The sequence below is a fragment of the Lolium perenne genome, chromosome 3 (assembly GCF_019359855.2).
Source record: "Lolium perenne isolate Kyuss_39 chromosome 3, Kyuss_2.0, whole genome shotgun sequence".
Lineage (NCBI taxonomy): Eukaryota > Viridiplantae > Streptophyta > Magnoliopsida > Poales > Poaceae > Lolium > Lolium perenne.
The window spans coordinates 310,428,271-310,444,943 of record NC_067246.2 but is presented as its reverse complement, the minus strand read 5'-3'; the positions used below and the strand labels follow the sequence as shown (position 1 = coordinate 310,444,943).

Genomic DNA, 16,673 nt, shown 5'->3' with positions numbered 1-16,673 from the left:
TCAGCTCCTGCAGCTTGGCTCGTAGCTGGAAAAGCAAGCATGGGCTGGCTAGGTATGCCACCCGGCGAATCTTCGTAGTTCGACTCCTGCAGCCCGGCACCGCGGATCGGATCGCACCATCCCGAGAGACCGGTTCGGCATGGTGCCGAAAAGGAGGACAATCGGCTATTCCAAGCCGTACCCCAACGAGTACGAGTTGATCCCGCTACCACCCAAATATCGGCTCCCCGATTTCTCCAAATTTAATGGATCGGATGGTTCCAGCTCCATCGAGCATGTGAGCCGATATTTGGCACAATTAGGAACGGTCTCGGCATCGGATCCACTACGCGTGAGGTTCTTCGCACAGTCCCTCACGGGATCGGCTTTCGGGTGGTACACTTCGTTGCCACCGGACTCGATCCCGGACTTGGAAGCGATTGGAAGAACAGTTCCACATGCGGTATCACTCGAGAGGCTTCCGAGTGCGGCCTTGCCGATCTAGCACAAATACGTCGGGAGCATGGAGAAAGCGTGCGTAATACGTCCGGCGCTTCAGTAAATCTTAGGAACCGATGTTATTCGGCTCGTGTGGACTGAAAAGGAAGCGCCGAGTTGGCGGTGGTGGGTCTTGCATCACAAATCAAGGATATGGCCTCCCAAGCGGACTACCCTTCACCGGCGCACATGGTTCGAAAGCGTCGTTATATGAACAGCGCCACCGGACTTGTACCGGGACAAATTCAAGCGTGCGGTAGTCCTGGTTGAGGCGGATGAATACGAAGGCTCATGCGGGAGATCAAGAAGTAGCGGTGGCTGAATGGACTCGGGGGCAACCCCGTGTCCCGCAAATGGGTTAAGCCACCGGAGTCCGCCCGCAGGGTTTGATTTTGACGTGACTAAAACCGAGCAAATCTTCGACCTCTTACTCAAGGAGAAGCGATTGAAGTTACCCGAAGGCCTCAAAATCCCCACGGTACAGAGCCGAACGGAAAGCCATACCGCAAATGGCACAACTCGTTCTCCCATGCCACCAACGACCGCAGGGTGTGGCGTCGGCAGATCCAAATGGCGATAGAACAAGGACGTCTAATTTTCAACCAAGACGCCATGAAGGTCGACACCCACCCCTTCCCGCCGTTAACATGGTGGAGTGCACTTACCCGAAGGGTGCCACCAGATTCTCGTTCAACATCAACATGGTAGGACCTGGACACCACTCGGCAAGGACGGAGACGAGGGCACCGCTCTCGTAGCAAGGACACAGAGGAGGCCGCTCCACGCGATCGGCTCGGCACGATGGCAAGCGCTACATCACGAGAGGAGAAGTGAGGAACGTAAGATATCGGCGACCTCTCTCGATCACCTCCTCAACAAGTATGTGAGTCAATATAGCCAACGCCGACGATCCAAGACGATGATGATAGAGACCGTCCGGCTAGGGACGCCAGAGACATCGTCGGCATGATCGCGATGAGGAGGAGTACGAGCGCCGTGCCAAGGAAGAATCGAGGAAGCAAGACGACGAGGATAGGCACTGGACTGCCCCTTCTTCGACACTCGCCGGGATTCGGGAATGAGCCGATTGCCTACAATCGGCAAGCGCCGTAATGTAGACAAGAGGAAGGATGCGACTAACGTGTCCGTGTTCGAACGTCTAGGGCCTCTCCCACCTCGAAGCAAGCACGCCGAGTCCCCTCGTGGAAGATCTCGAGGATTTGAAAGACGATGAAGAAGAAGAAGAAGACAGTACCACCGGCCAAGGTGGTGCCCCGATGGACTCACTGCGTTCCCAAAAGCGTAGGGTTCGGCGATCGCGCGGCTTGGAGGAAGCCGAAAGGTTATACCGCACACGCTAAGGAAGGCGCGGCCCGATCTCGGCCGCGAAGATCCAACGAACCCTGGATGAAGAGGGTTGACCACAAAAAATGGAGTGGCGCCCCAAGCAAAAGAAAGCCGATGATGAGACATCGGTGGCACAAACATGGTGTTTATCCTTCCGACGGAGTTTAGCGCTCCAGGATTAGACGAGGCACCCGTAGCACAACTTGATCGCGGCCCACGGCCGGTTATCTTTGAGAAGCCACGAGAAAGAAGCTACGGACATCTCAAGGCCCCGTACTTGCGAGGTTATATCGATGGGAGGCCTGTCAACAAGATGCTGGTGGACACCGGAGCGGCGATCAACATTATGCCATACTCTATGCTACGTCGGTTGGGACGCTCTAGCTCGGATCGATCAAGACCAACGTGACATTGAGCGATTTCAACGGCCAAGCGTCGACGCACAAGGTGTTCGAACGTGGATCCGACCGTAGGAAGGAAAACCATCCCTACGACGTTCTTCATCGTCGATAGCAAGAACACCTATGTCGTTCTCGCTAGGAAGAGATTGGATCCACGCCAATCGTTGCATTCCCTCCACGATGCACCAATGTGTAATACGGTGGGATGGAGATGAGGTAGAGGTCGTCCAGGCCGATGACTCACCGAGATTTCAACGGCCGGCATGAACGCTTGGGAAACAAAGAGCGGGCCAAGAGCCACTCTCGGGTATCAATTTGGACGATCATGAGCGCATCGACGTGACGAAGAACGGGGTTAGGCTGGTCCTATCCACCGGCCTGACCGTGTAGCAAGAACCAACCTATGGACAAACGTGGCGAGGCCGATCCTTGGGATCGGCCCCAAAGATATATGGAGGGACATTGCAAAACCTTCATTGAGCGCTTCGATCAATATGGAGGCCGATTCCAGCAATCGGCCAAAATTATCCTCACCACATGTTCTGCTTGTGTTCAACATCGATCTAATGGGCAGCGGTTTTACGTCGGCTGATGAGAGTCAACATTAGTCTTAACTGAGCCGACGTTCAAATACGGTGCCTTGGCTAACTACGAGCCGATATCAATGATTACAGCGATTCGGCTCGGGGGGCACCTAATCAGATCAGATGAACATGTGCAGATGAACATGTGTGCAGTGAAATGTTGGGGGCCGATAGAAAAATCGGCCAGTAAAAAAAAATCAGCATCACGATATATAGCCGATGCACAGACATCGACTTTAGAACTAAGAGACAAAGCCGATGCACAGCCATCGACTCTAGTACAATTAGAGCTTCTTCAGCTGCAATGAGCCGATTTTGGTGCCCGAATCTTCTCTTCAAGGACTTCCAACTCTTTGCGCCGATTCGGCGATCGTCGAAGCATCGGTTTGGCATACAAGGCAGCCCTTTGCTCGATGAAGCCGTTGGTGTTTCGCCTACAACATCGGCTTTCGGCGGAAGAAAGGTGGTCAATGGAGGCAAGTGTGGCCGACTCTACGTGGTGGCTATCTCGGATTACACGAGTTCAAAGCCCTCCGATCCGTGCATCCTCACCAATATTCTCGCCTTAACCGAAGCTCGGGGCGGTGGCCCGCTAGTTGCTCTGTTTTTAGAAGCCGATTGGAGTGTCGTCGGCTGACCCTGCATCATAACCTTCTTCGAGAGCGGTGAGTTGTTGCAGTAGAAGACTATTAGAGCTGCTGAAAAGGAAGCCGCCATCATTTACAGAGTCAGAACCGTCTCTGTTGCTGCGAAAAGATAGAGCAAGGCGCTATGTTCGGACAGAAAAGGGGCAGTTAAGGATCACCTTCAGGCTGGGAACCATAGCGTGGGCTTTGGATGGTGCTGCCCATGGATTCATTGCAGTTGCGAACCTGCGCAATTGACATCTGAGGTTCGTATGGCCGTGGGTTGGATCTGTTCAAATGGCGTTTTGGGGAATTGGGTTTTGCCCTTGCGGACATGCCACAGATTACCATTTGGATAAACAATAGAGTTGGCTCTGCTCGTGTTTTCATGGCAAGGACCGGTGCGCTGCCATCGGCTCGTAATTTGTTGACTTATTTTAGCAATCGGTAAATTTGGTGAAAGGACAGAATCAGCTGAGAAGTTCTTCCTCATAATAAGAGGGATTTTTACAAAAGAAGAGCCGATTGCTCAAGAAGGGGAAAACAAAAGAAGAGCCGATTGCTCAGGGGCTACTAGTCCTACTCTACTAGTCCTCGCTGGCCTCGTCGTCGGCATCGCTGCCGTCGGAGCTGCTTCCGGAGAGTTCCTCGTCGCTGCTACCCCAGCCCTCGGCCGGAGCTTCTTCTTCCTCGTCATCATCATCATCCTCGCTGTCCGCCCAGGTGCGGAAGCGCTTTGCCGGCGGATATCCGGCGGAGGAGGAGGATGAATCCTCCTCCTTTTCCTCTTCCTCCTCGTCATCATCATCGTCCTCGCTGTCCGCCCAAGCGCGAAATCGCTTTGCCGGCGGATGCCCAGCGGAGGAGGAGGAATCATCCTCCTCCTTTTCCTCTTCTTCCTCTACTTCTTCTTCTTCCTCCTCCCCGTCGGAGGAGGTGGGTTTCGCCCAGGGGTGGAGGTCATCGTCGCTTTCGCTCATCAGCTCCCCTTCGATGAGGAACTTGAGGTCGTCTTCCCCATCGGTCAGGGGCAGGTCACCATCTGACCCGACGAGTGCTTCGGGTGGGCCGTCTGGCACATGATCAAAGTTCCACTCCGGCTCGCTCGAGGAGGAAGACTGGAGGGAGAGGCCGGAGGAGACGGAGGAAGAGGAAGACATTGCTACAAGGAAAGGGGGTTTTTTCGGTGCCGATAGCTAGAACAGAGGAAGGGGATGAAAAGGCTAATCAATCGGCACAGTTAAATAAGGAGGAGCCTAGTGGAGATTTAATGCCATTGCAGTTTCCGAGGCAGTGACACTAAAGCTATCAAATTTTGCAGAGATGTTGAGAAAGCAAGGCATCATGATGAAGAATACTGCGACGGTTCTGCTCTGCCACGACATGACCCGACGAAGAGAAAAGCAGAGTGATTTTGGAATTATCAATTCCAAAACCAGGGGGGCATGTGTTATCACCAGAATTTGACCGAGTCAGAGGTGGGCCGCGATCAAGATGGGCTTGAAGAATATACATGGAAGAATATACGTGAATCGGCCTTATATGCAAAGTTTGGGCTAGTTAGCCCGTGTATCTGTAATATAGTAGGATACGTGTCGGTTAGTTAGAGTTTGGCTCGTGCACGGTTGGGATTATTCCCACGTTAGAAAGTCTACGGACTATAAATATGTATCTAGGGTTTATGAAATAAACAACAACCACGTTCACCACAAACCAATCTAGGCGCATCGCCAACTCCCTTGTCTCGAGGGTTTCTTCCGGGTAAGCATCATGCTGCCTAGATCGCATCTTGCGATCTAGGCAGTACAAGTTTATTCGCTGTTCATGCGTTCCTCGTACTGAAGCCTTTTTGATGGCGAGCAACGTAGTTATCTTAGATGTGTTAGGGTTAGCATTGTTCTTCGTATCATATGCTATCGTCGTGCAACCCTTAGACATCTAGCCGCCCTTACGCCTATCTTAGGCGTAGGGGCGGCACCCCGCTTGATCATTATTTAGTAGATCCGATCCGTTATGGTTGCTCCTTGTTTCTTCAAGGATTGGAAGGTATAATAGCTGCCCCCCATGGGGGCTTCACAGCGATCCTCGCTTCTTAACCGTTGGATCACCCCATCAGTGTATCTGGTTCGTTTATTTTGGGCAGAAGAGACAGAGCATCCTCTCACTAGATGTCCCCATGCAATGGCCGGTTGTTACCCGCCTCCGGCTGCACGTGGGCCCCACCTTCGCTGGCCCCGCACGTCGCCCATCATGCGGCCGGAATCTCTTTCGGTTCGCATTGGCGTCGGCCCGGTGAAGGTCTCCACCCGCGGGTACTTTCGGTATTTCAAAGGTTCGCCGTATAAAACCGGGATCGACGGAGCGAAACCCTAGCCGCCTTTGCGAAATCGCTGCGTCGCATCTCCTCCTCCACGCCGCCGCTCGCATCTCCTCCTCCACGCCGCCTGGTCGCGCGTCTCTCCTCCTCCACGGCTCCACCCTAGCCGGTCGGCCCCCAATTGCCTCACGCGACTCCTCATCCCAATCCTCTGATGTGGCTCTTCTCCTCCAATCCTCCTCCCTCCACTCCACATCAAGGTCAAGCTGCCGCCACCACCACTCACCGTCGAGCCAGCGCGACGCACGGGGGCATGGGAGCCGCCGCAAGATTCGGGGAGCTCCGCATCCCGAATCCTACCCACGTTGGTCGTCGTCCGGCGGCATCACCATTGTCCCGACAAGAAGCTCGCTGCGCCGCCGTATCTCTCCTCGTCGCCCCCGCCTCGTGACTCCTACCAACCAGTGCGATGCGGTCCGCCGGAAGATGTCCTACCAGACGGCGCCGCCGGACGCCGGCCACGCCCAAGCACCGCCCGCCCAAGCGCTCGTGCTCGTGCTCGTCCGAGCTCGTCGTCACCTACAAGCGCCGCCGCACGCCCACTCGAGGCGCCGGTGTCCGACTGGGCGGTAAGCATCCCCTTTTCGGTAATATTATTGGGACACCCTGCTATGTGGTTCTCTGGTGCCACCAGTCGGCAAAGATTTCGTTTTCACGCTCGTAGATTCGCACTATGCTCTTAATATGCTACGAATCTTGGTGATACCTAGCAATTTTGTACCCAACAGAGCAAAAAATTCCTCTTGAGATGTTTTGCATAGCTAAACTTTGCTCATTGTGCTTCCATTCTATGCAGCCTTGTGCCACCATGGTGGCCTGGAGCGGCAATTCTCGCCAAGAATGGCAGCAGATGCTGGCCAGCCATTGGATTACTTGGAGGGACACATTGGAGGCTTCCTGCAATCCCAGGTGTAAATAAGGGTGGGGGATTCAGAGCTGCATCAGGGATGTGCTCAGATTCAACTTTTGTCAACTGGTGCCACAAGTCGGTTCTAATGCTTTTGTTATGCATCATTTAGCAGAAGAAGCAACGTTGTGCATAATTCCATGGCCTGATTTATCCTATTACATTATTTTGTATTTTGTGCATTAGCTAAAGATTGCAGGTTTCTTTTCCTATGCTGATGTCAGATTGTCATCTCCGCCACAAGAGCTGTTGCTGGACTGGTTTTAGAGTGCTAATCATCCAAGTGACTTCCATGGTCGCCCACTAATACGTGAGCTACAGAGATGCAGGTATAATTTTGTTTTTGCATGTTAGTGGAATTAATACATCCTATATTTGATTCTACGCGTAATACGTACTGTAGAATTTTAGTACTGTAAGCTGTTTATATCTTGAATTAACTTGGAGGCTAATTTTTTAATCTTGCTTTGAGAATAACCAACGAATGAAGTAGGCCTTTTTGAACTATAGAGTCATGTAGCTATAAGAAGCTTGTACCATTCTTGTATGATGCAGGGATGCAGCCCTGTCTTGAAGACATATAAGCCTTCATTCCTTTGAGAGCAAAAGTTTGTGAAAATGGTGTGCTTTAATAAATTTTATCCTTTGCTGCCCTCCCTGGTTGGCTGATTTATGGAGGTTGAGTCGGCTAGATGTTTAGATGCGTCCCCTTTGTTTACAGGTTAGTTGCAAATATATATTTATCTTAAATATGGTTTTGCTGTTTATATTATATTGATGGGACTAGATGCAACTCCACTCTTGATGCTTTGGTAGTAAAGTTACGGCTTGCAGATATTTAGGTATGTTTATGTAGTAACAGCTTATATGAAAACTCTTTCATCCAGTGAAGCTTCTTAAGGTCTAAGGGCATGGGTTGAATGAGAGAAATAAGAAATATAAGGGGGATCAGGTCAGGGGTCTGATAGTTGATGATAGTAAATCTAAATTTCTGTATTTATGCATTTTTGGTTTTGTTCAAAGAAATGGTTAGAAGGGCCCAATGTAAAAAATTACAAGATCATCAAAGGCAAAGAAAAAGGAATATCTAAATGCTGAAGTATGATGGCAAAAATTAAATGAAGTCGATTATATTGCTTTACCTCTCGATTATATGCCTTTTTATACAGGAGCTTATGTTTGACTAAATGAAGCTTGCTATCTGCAAAGTTTTATTTAATATCCACACCTTATGTTTGATAAACATGTTTAGCCTCGCTTGTAGTAGCTGCAGTTATTATTTATGCAGGAGCTTTTTGTAAACTGGGGTTTACCTTTCTTTAATAATTTACCATTTTTTTACAATCGATAGAAAAACTTTTTGCAACTAACTTTCTCACAGTAAGTTTCTTGTAGAAGTTCAACTGAATAACAGTTGACCCAAACGGGGTATCATGAAGAGAGTCTCATCGCATGTCTCATTGCCTCAGAGGCTGATATCAGTCTTGATCTGTTGCGGTTACTAATTGATAAGCCAGGGCTCACGCATCGGCAAAACGATGGCTTTGATAGTGTAATGCAGTCATCGGCAAAACGATGACTTTGATACCTGCATCCCGTACTGGGTTTGACTCCCCATTCTCAATACGAACACACTTCGGTGTGCCAAGTGGACCACACCCCCTTATGAATGAGGCATGGGAGGCACTCAGGAAATTTGTACTGTATTTTCACGGCCAACCAGTTGGTACAATTGTTGCGGTAGATCATTCATCTGAGAAAGTGCTCAATTATGATCAGGTAAAACCCTTCTTTACCATATATGAAGACAGGCCATCCTTTATTTTTAGATACTGATGTATCTAAATCAGTAATTTAGCACGTCAGGTTGCCTTGTAATTTTCTTCATTGCGTATGTTGCATGTATAACTTTGATTATCATGAGCAGTATAGCTTTCGATACTCTGCTTGTTCATAGTCATGGTTTGCATTTTTTTATTTTACTTAATTGATATATGATGTTGTACTTTTGTTGATCTTATCCTTTCAATGGAAGCTTTTTGTCCATAATTTTGTTCCCAGTGCGTTGGCTTTTCTGATGAACAACAAGCCCGATATAGTGAAGAACTTCCTATTGAAAACTCTTCACTTGCAAAACTCAGATTAAATGGTAGACCGGTTAAATCTTGGAGCAGGAGCAATGCCTGCAAGTTTCAAGGTGGACCGTAATAAAAATAGAAACACAGAAACATTAGTTGCAGACTTTGGTAGACCGTTATTTGTTTCGTACAGATTTAGTTTCAGAATGCTAATTGGTTGTGTTAAACTGCAGCGCATTTTCCCCTCACGTGACCTCATATTTTGGTTATCCATGCAATCCAGCAATTGAAGCACTATTTGGCTCATCCATGAGAAGCACAAAAGATCATACATGGAGGTGAGCTATCTTCAAAACCACTTTTATTTTCAATGCACCATGACCACATCGAGTAGAAGTTCTTAAACACCACTTTTATATTCAATGCACCATGACCACATTGACTAGAAGTTTTGCCTGTGTACCTCAGTATGCCACTGCCTCGATGATATCATCTGAAGGTGTTAGATATGTGTTTTTCGTGCATTTTTCTTATATTTTTCAGTGCATTCTAGATAGTGAAATTGATTATGCTTACTTTCTCTTTTCGAAACTATGATTTGGCATGTTACTCCCTTGATATCATTTGAAGATGTGAGTCCCCCGCCCCCACCCTTTTCGTGAACTTTTCATATATTTTCTAATGCTTATATATGGTGGAATATCCAAAATTAAATATTAGCTAATAGTTCAACTAGAAAAAAGTGTCACTTGAAGATACCTTGCTTAGAAGTGGATTTTCTTCATAGTTTTAGTTCAGTTGTAGCTTCGGTTATGTTTGTACATGCATTCTTGCATGTTTATTTCTTCCCATGACATGAGACGTCTTAGATATATTTTTTAGTTGCTGCTGGCTGGTGGTGCCAAGGTGCTCATGAGCTCCTACAGTTCCGCTTCTTTTATTAAACGCCTTCTGAGATTTCTTGGCCTCCGCTTTGTGACATAGGTTTTCTCTGTATATATATATATATGATGCATCTGTGGCTTAGGATTAAAAATATCATGATATAGCAACTATCTAATATTTTTTATTCTCAATACAACTATCTGATTATTTTTTCTCAATGCAACTATCATGACATAGGTTTTTATTCTCTGTATTTTTTTCTCTGTATATATATATATGATGCATCTGTAGCTCATTCTTTTTTATTCTCAATGCAACTATCTGATTATTTTTTAGTTGACGAAGAAACTTTACGGATCTCAATTTTACCTGTGAGCTTCTTCAGATCCATTCACCGAGGGAGGTATCTTCCAACTTTTTAGTTCTATTTTTTGCAGTATATGGTTCCATATCTGGCTATATTTTTCACAAAATAGAGGTAATAAAGGAACGAACTGAAGGTTTTTTATTTTTGTAAATATGTGTCACTTTCTGTTTGATGGGATTTGTATAATTTGTTGAGTATTCTTCTGTTCATGGCAAATGAAGCTTTTTCTTTATAGAGCTGGACTGTAGGAACTGATTGTGAGGGTATGGACTGTGTTCTTGCTGATCGATGGCGCCGGCCAGCTGGACCTATTGGTGTTTGACTGTTTGGTAATTTGGCCCTGAGAAGATTTGTTGTCTTCAAATACAGCTAAATGTGAGCCAAATTAACAACCTTTAGTTCTTGAGAGTTTTGTCATTCTTTGGATTAACAATATGCAATAGTGCTTAGGGTTCTTACATTTACCCTCACTTAAATTTGTCTGATATCTTCATCTTAGATTTTGTGTTCTCCTATTGCACAATAGTAAATTCTCTATATTCTCTCTGTGAAAACAGAAACACATTATTTATTGCTTTCTAATATTCTAAATGTTTGTTTATTGCTGCAGGTTGTTTGCAAATACTCAGGGGTGTATATGCACACAGACTTGGTAAGACTCTCTTTACGTATACCACTGCTTCTATTTCCTTTCCCAGACTGTTTTTAGGTTCATTTTCACACATTTCGGGTTCTTGCGACATAAATATAAGATTAGTGAAGCAATGATACTCATATTATTTTTTGTTACTGACACATCAATTTGCGAGGGTGCCCCCCATGCCTCACCTCGCCTGATCGTAGTGAGACACAATGAAACATAAGGTAAATATCTTCTCATTCTAATACGTTGGATCCCTTATGTCTTGTTTCAGCTAATATTTCTTTCTATTTTTTATTCATTAGAGCTTGTGGTCATTAATTTTTCAACGTTACTAATAATTATGGATCTTTATCATCAAACACAAGGAAAGAGCAACTTAATGAGCGCTCTTCTCAGCAGAGAATCATTAAGTCACTCATTTCAGGTGAGGAGTAGGACATGCAATATGTGACTTGTGTAATTATGTTAGATGTTTTTCCAGCTTCTCATGTTGTGTATAATACTTGGGTTATGAGAATTGATCTGTTTCAGTTAATTATTACATTAGCAGTTTCCATCCATCATCTCCCACTTGTTATCCAAGCCTAATGTAATATTTAGTTTATTACTTCTATTGTTGTGTGCTATTAAATTCTATCTACAAATATAATTTTCCAAAACATTAGATTGATGAGCATACAGATAATTAGGATGCGCCGCTTTTCTTGCCCTCTTCTCATGTTATTAAGAACATACCTATGCGGTGGCCTTTTCTGTTTTGTTAAATTATGCCCCATGAGCATTTCCACACTAAAGTTGCTGACGATTGATGTTCCAACTATAGCCCTCGCGCCATATGGCCCCGGCAGCATCCGACGACAATGGGATGGCCCCGCTCCCTCGCTCCCCAGGTGAGGTTGTCGCCGACGAGGGGGAATCGCATGAGCCGCCGCCTCGAGCCGCCATCAGCCCAGCTCGTGCCCTCTTCCCCGTTAGCCAGCCATACGGGCATCCGTATGTGTCGCTGCTGCTCCGCCTCTTCATCCTCTGCATCTAAAGGTGGAGCACGTGAACAAGACAGGGTAATTTGCCTCTCCTCATCGTGATCTCCCTCTTCTCCCTCTCTCCATTTAATCCCCATAGTTTTTTTTATCTTTGTTTTTGCCTAGACGGTGTTTGACAAAAATCCTGGAGAGAACATTATTTACTGATTCTCTTGATTTGATCCATGGTCAGCTAGGTATTGCAGCGCCCGGGGACAAAGCGTCGATGATGGCGACCTAGCGACTCTGCATTGTCCGAGGTATACAAGTTACGGTAGATGTCTCAACATCTTCCACTGAACTGGTTTCACAAATTTAATCTCAAGTGCAAGATGCCTGCGTGTGTCTCCAACCTCAGGCCCGCTAGATCTTGATTCGGTTTGTCCCTTTCTTAGATACCTGAATAGTGTATTGTGTTGTTTTGCACCAAAAATAGGAACCAATTGGTGTACTACTTAATATATTTGAAAGTTTGGCTTGTGAAATATAATTTAGTAGTTAACTTTTCTATGCAAAAATGAATCTCTCTACTCTGAAGATGGCTATGGAGATGGGGGGCATATGTTTGTTGTTGTGATGTGCAAGTCCAGCATTAATTTATGATTCTGGTGAGTACCATCTTTTTAATGTTTGGCATCTCTGAATTACATACAACTTGTTTCCTAATACTATACAAATTTAGAAAGCAACTGACATATGATGGAGTTATTGTCTCACTCTAAGCTGAATGATAGAAAGTCTTGCCCAACATATAGTTGTTTTTAGTAATCTTAGATAGTGGTTTATTTGAGCTGCTAACTTATTCATGTTAATCATTATTCGATCTAAATATCTGAATTTGCTTCTAAGATAGATACTCTGATTACTTTGTGTTACCCTTTCATTTTTACTGTGTTACCCTTAACCACTATTTATTGATGGTTGGAGATACAAATATTTTGTACTGAATCTGTTATAACGTCTATGTACTACTAGCAGCGTAGTTCAATCAGAACAATGCCTATGGTAGGTCATACCGCAATCAGGATGTTGACTGATATCCTTATCTGAAATCGCAATCCTATTTGGAATTTGCAAATCTTGAGTTTGCTTTTTGTATCATTGACCAATGCACCCAAACTCTGTGTAACATGTGGTAGTTGGTGGATTAACCTTAGCCTCTGCTTTCTTGCCCATTAGTATGGCATACGGCAAGCCACCGAATGTCATATCTTGGATCCCGAGATATGACATCAAAGTTCAACGATCGAGGCCTCTAATGCCAAAGACCGTTGAGGCGGTGACAGAGAAGACGTACATGGTTCTTGATGTACTCGCGACTTCTTTTGAATGTTTAGTGTGAGAGGAGTAGTGGAAGGAACTATCTCATAATGGCTGGTATGCATGGGATTTAATTATTTGGAGCCTGAAGGATTAACTAAGAATTTTACTACATTGGTCCCTCCATTTTTCTTTTCTTTTTCTTTTGAATGACTGATCCTGCCGTTTCCCACCCTCTCTCCCATTGCATCATCCTGGGTCAACCACCACTGACCCTGTCTACAGCTTGGATCGAGAACCGTCTGCCTAAGCATCAACTCTCCTATGTTTACTCATGTAATGTAGTTAGTTATTTTCCTTGCTGGGATTATATAACATATATATAAACTGTAGGCTTTGTGTTTGAGCCATCTACCTCAGACCTCATGTATGTATGTACGACATCATTCATGTATTCTCTATGGCTGATTGACTACTTACAATGCTTATAGATATAACGGCTTTTGTTGACTAAGATTTCATTTACATCGTTTGTATTCTAAGAGATGTTGTATTCCATCCATCCCAAATTATTTGACTCAACTTTGTCTAGCTGGGGCAGAGAAAATACTAATGACGGTATTATACTGAATTTGCTCTTGATGTATTGCTATGTTATGTTTTTCTCTCTTCATCAGCTCATATTTTTTCCTACGTATATGGTTAAATTGAACACTGTTTAGTTTTCATTTGTTGTTTGCATATATTGTTTTTATAGATAGTTATAAATGTATTTCCATGTACCCATGCTGCTTTTTTACCACTTTTATAAGCCGTAAATCAGTTCGAGTTTCACGGGGTCGTGCGCCAAGGCGCACATTTAAATCTAGTTAGTTTAATATCTGCATAGTTAGGCCTTACAAAGGGTTGAAGGATCCAGCGGCGCGTAGGGTGTAGTTTGCTAGCCCTAAACAGGATGTTCCGGGGATCAACCTCGTGTTGGTTTTTAGGCCTTGTCTAGGATCGGCTTACGATCACCGTGCGTGGCCGCGAGGCTCAATCACGAGTAGGACGTTCCGATTATGCGGTGAAAACCCTAAATCGTCGTAGATCGTTTTAGCTTTATCTTGATCAAGCAGGACCACCATATATTCGTACACCTCGTGCGAATCATGGGTGGATCAGCTCTTTGAGCCGATTCACAGGACAACCTGAGAGCCGATCGAGGCTCGTATTTAATGTTTACGTGTATGCCATGCAGGAAACTAAGCGAGGCATCTCCATCACCTTCCTGACCAGGTATAGGTCAGGTGGAACGCCCTTGCACCAGCATCGGACGTGCGTGCCGGAGTCTTTGCGGGCCGTCGCTCGGAGGGACCAGGGCCAGCCGCAGCCCTAAGTTGCTCCCGGCTCTCCTGTGTTGCCCGTCGTTGCTCGCCGGTGGGTTTCTGACCGCAACAGAGGAGGAGGCAGAGGAGGAGCGGGCGCCCAACGCGACGTTCGACGTGGAGCAGCATCACCGCCGGGAGGCAGCGGCCGCAGAGGAGGATTTGGACGACGCGACTGGAGCGAGGCTGGCCCGGAGGAGAAGGCGACGAAGCATAGATCCTTAGTCCCATCCTTCGAGACATTGAAGAAGGCTGAGGATGACACCAATAAGATGCTTCGGCATCGGTTACTTGGGGACGCGCGGCCCACGAAGCTCTGGCGACCGCGTAGCGGATGAAGTGGCAGACGGCAGCGGAGAAGCGGAAGAGAGAGAGGAGGCAACGATGAGCCAGGTCGTCAACTACCCAATGGGCGACAAGTAGGCTAGGGGCCTGGCTGTTTTTATTTTAATATTTATTTTCTTCTTATTTTTCATTTATTTCGCATATAAATTATGTTTTTCAATTGAATAAAAAAATGCTGGAAAAATAATATTTGTCGGACTACTGGAGGCACCTCCAAACGTAAACAGACGCGCAACCAAACATGATCATTTTCGTATTCACAGGACCGACTCAAACACAGGCACCCAGTTATTTTTGGCAATCTATTGCTGGCCTATGCGGAAGGCAACGGGCGCGGGGCTCAAGTGTCCTAGTTGTTTCCATGCTACGCGGAATACTGCAACAGAAAGAGGCTGTTCACGGTCTATTAGAGAAGCTTCCCCGGAGCACCACCCTTTCTTCTCGAAGCAAAACGCCAATCTAAAAATTAGAAAACAGAGCTCATGCTCCTGTATTGGCGCTATACAGAGTTACAGTAGAATCCAAGATGGCAAGATACTATACTGCTACTTGCTTCACCATTACGGGAAGAGAGCAGGGTGGTAAGCCTGTTGGAGATTGTCTCGAGCACATGGGGTGCGCGCACAGAGAGGAGAGCAGCCGCCGTTCACCATTACGAGAAGAGAAGCTAGGCTAAGGGGGTATCGGAGCAAATCGAGCGATCCTATTCCTAGCTAATTATTGTGTTGGGCGAATTCTAGTGCTAGCAGAGGAGTAAGTAATTGGATTGGACAAAAAAAAAGCGAGGGCGGGAGCATGCACCTGGTGGAGGCGTACTCGTAGAGCTTGCCGGCGGGGGAGAAGACGAGCAGCGCGACCTCGGCGTCGCAGAGGAGGGAGAGCTCGAAGGCCTTCTTGAAGAGCCCCGAGCGGCGCTTGGAGAAGCGCACCTGGCGGCTCGTCCGGTCCTCGATCCGCCGCAGCTCCACCCGCCCCCGCCGCGTCATGTCCACTAGCTAGCTAGCCTGCTCCGGCCGCCGCTCGTCTATGTCTGGGTGGTTGGAAGGGATCAGGGGGTGTGTGCCGGCCGGTGAGGGGAGTGGGGGAAGGAGAGGGACGGGTCGTGTTTGGGACGACGCGGGCCCATCCGGTTGACGACTCGCTGTACACCTCAGACGCGGCGCGCTCGTGGCTTATCTTGGGCAGCTGCATGTCCCCATTGTGTTGGTCGGTATCCACTGGGTCCTATATCACAAGTACTGTATTTTATTCCTCACTTTCTTGATGTCACTGATATAATACTGATAATGAAATGACTGACGAATAATCTTTATGTACTGATAAAATATAGATACATGATATCTATAATGCAGTTTCATAATCTCATGTCGCCTGTGGGTGCACACTAGCGAAGACTTTGAAAGGTCGACGCAGAACCCACTACGGGATTCGTTTTGTAAAGATCAATCAAGAACACTTAGTAAATTCCAGATTAGGAATACGGAGGCCAAGGACCAAATCCCTGGGCTCTGGGGCCAGGTAAACTTAGTAAATTCCAGATTAGGAATATGGGAGCTGAACCTGGTCACCAGTCACCAACTTTTTCAAACGGGACCGGGACAGGTGCCACTCGTCGGCCGCGTAGGACCGTTCTGCAGTAATGCGGCTGATGACTCAGCCCATCCTTAGGGCATCTCCAACCCCGCGACCCAAACCGCGCCCGCGCGTCCGTTTGGGTCGAGCCGGACAAAAACGCGGCCCAGCGCGCGGACCTATCCCTAAAACGGATGGCCGCGGCGTCCGGGACGATCCAAACCCGGCCCAAATCTGGGACGAGTTTGCGTGGCCGCGGACGCCGGATGCTGGTCGCTCGCGTCCTCCCCTTGTCCGCCCCTGGTCCGCCTGTCTGTCTCCCAAAACACACCCAGTCCACTCCACTCCCAAAACCTAGAGATGGCCGACGAAGCGACTGCCGCCGCCACCGCCACCATCGGAGACGAGGCAGAGC

At 47.1% G+C, this 16,673-nt stretch overlaps 1 protein-coding gene and 1 long non-coding RNA gene across 13 annotated transcripts in view; one reads left to right on the top strand and one right to left on the bottom strand.

Moving 5' to 3' along the window:
- The window catches only part of LOC127345417 (MADS-box transcription factor 51), a 40,141-nt gene extending 24,309 nt beyond the window's left edge, over positions 1 to 15,832 (bottom strand). Inside the window, exon 1 of the mRNA XM_051371894.2 lies at positions 15,488 to 15,832. Within this exon, the coding sequence (XP_051227854.1) occupies positions 15,488 to 15,672 (185 nt within the window). The 5' untranslated portion in view covers positions 15,673 to 15,832. The remainder of the gene's footprint in view (positions 1 to 15,487) is intronic.
- LOC127345418 (uncharacterized) lies at positions 6,439 to 12,803 on the top strand. 12 transcript variants are annotated; one of them, XR_011756219.1, is made up of 9 exons: positions 6,440 to 7,048; positions 7,275 to 7,440; positions 8,115 to 8,498; positions 9,031 to 9,135; positions 10,019 to 10,424; positions 10,660 to 11,116; positions 11,516 to 11,753; positions 11,908 to 11,974; positions 12,253 to 12,803. It is a non-coding gene; the product is annotated as an uncharacterized lncRNA (long non-coding RNA). The 12 variants fall into 12 exon arrangements; XR_007878664.2 differs by lacking the exon at positions 12,253 to 12,803 and having other exon boundaries at positions 10,019 to 10,085; positions 10,285 to 10,424; positions 11,908 to 12,204; XR_007878671.2 differs by lacking the exon at positions 12,253 to 12,803 and having other exon boundaries at positions 6,441 to 6,721; positions 6,944 to 7,048; positions 11,908 to 12,204.
- Positions 15,833 to 16,673: the final 841 nt, after the last annotated feature.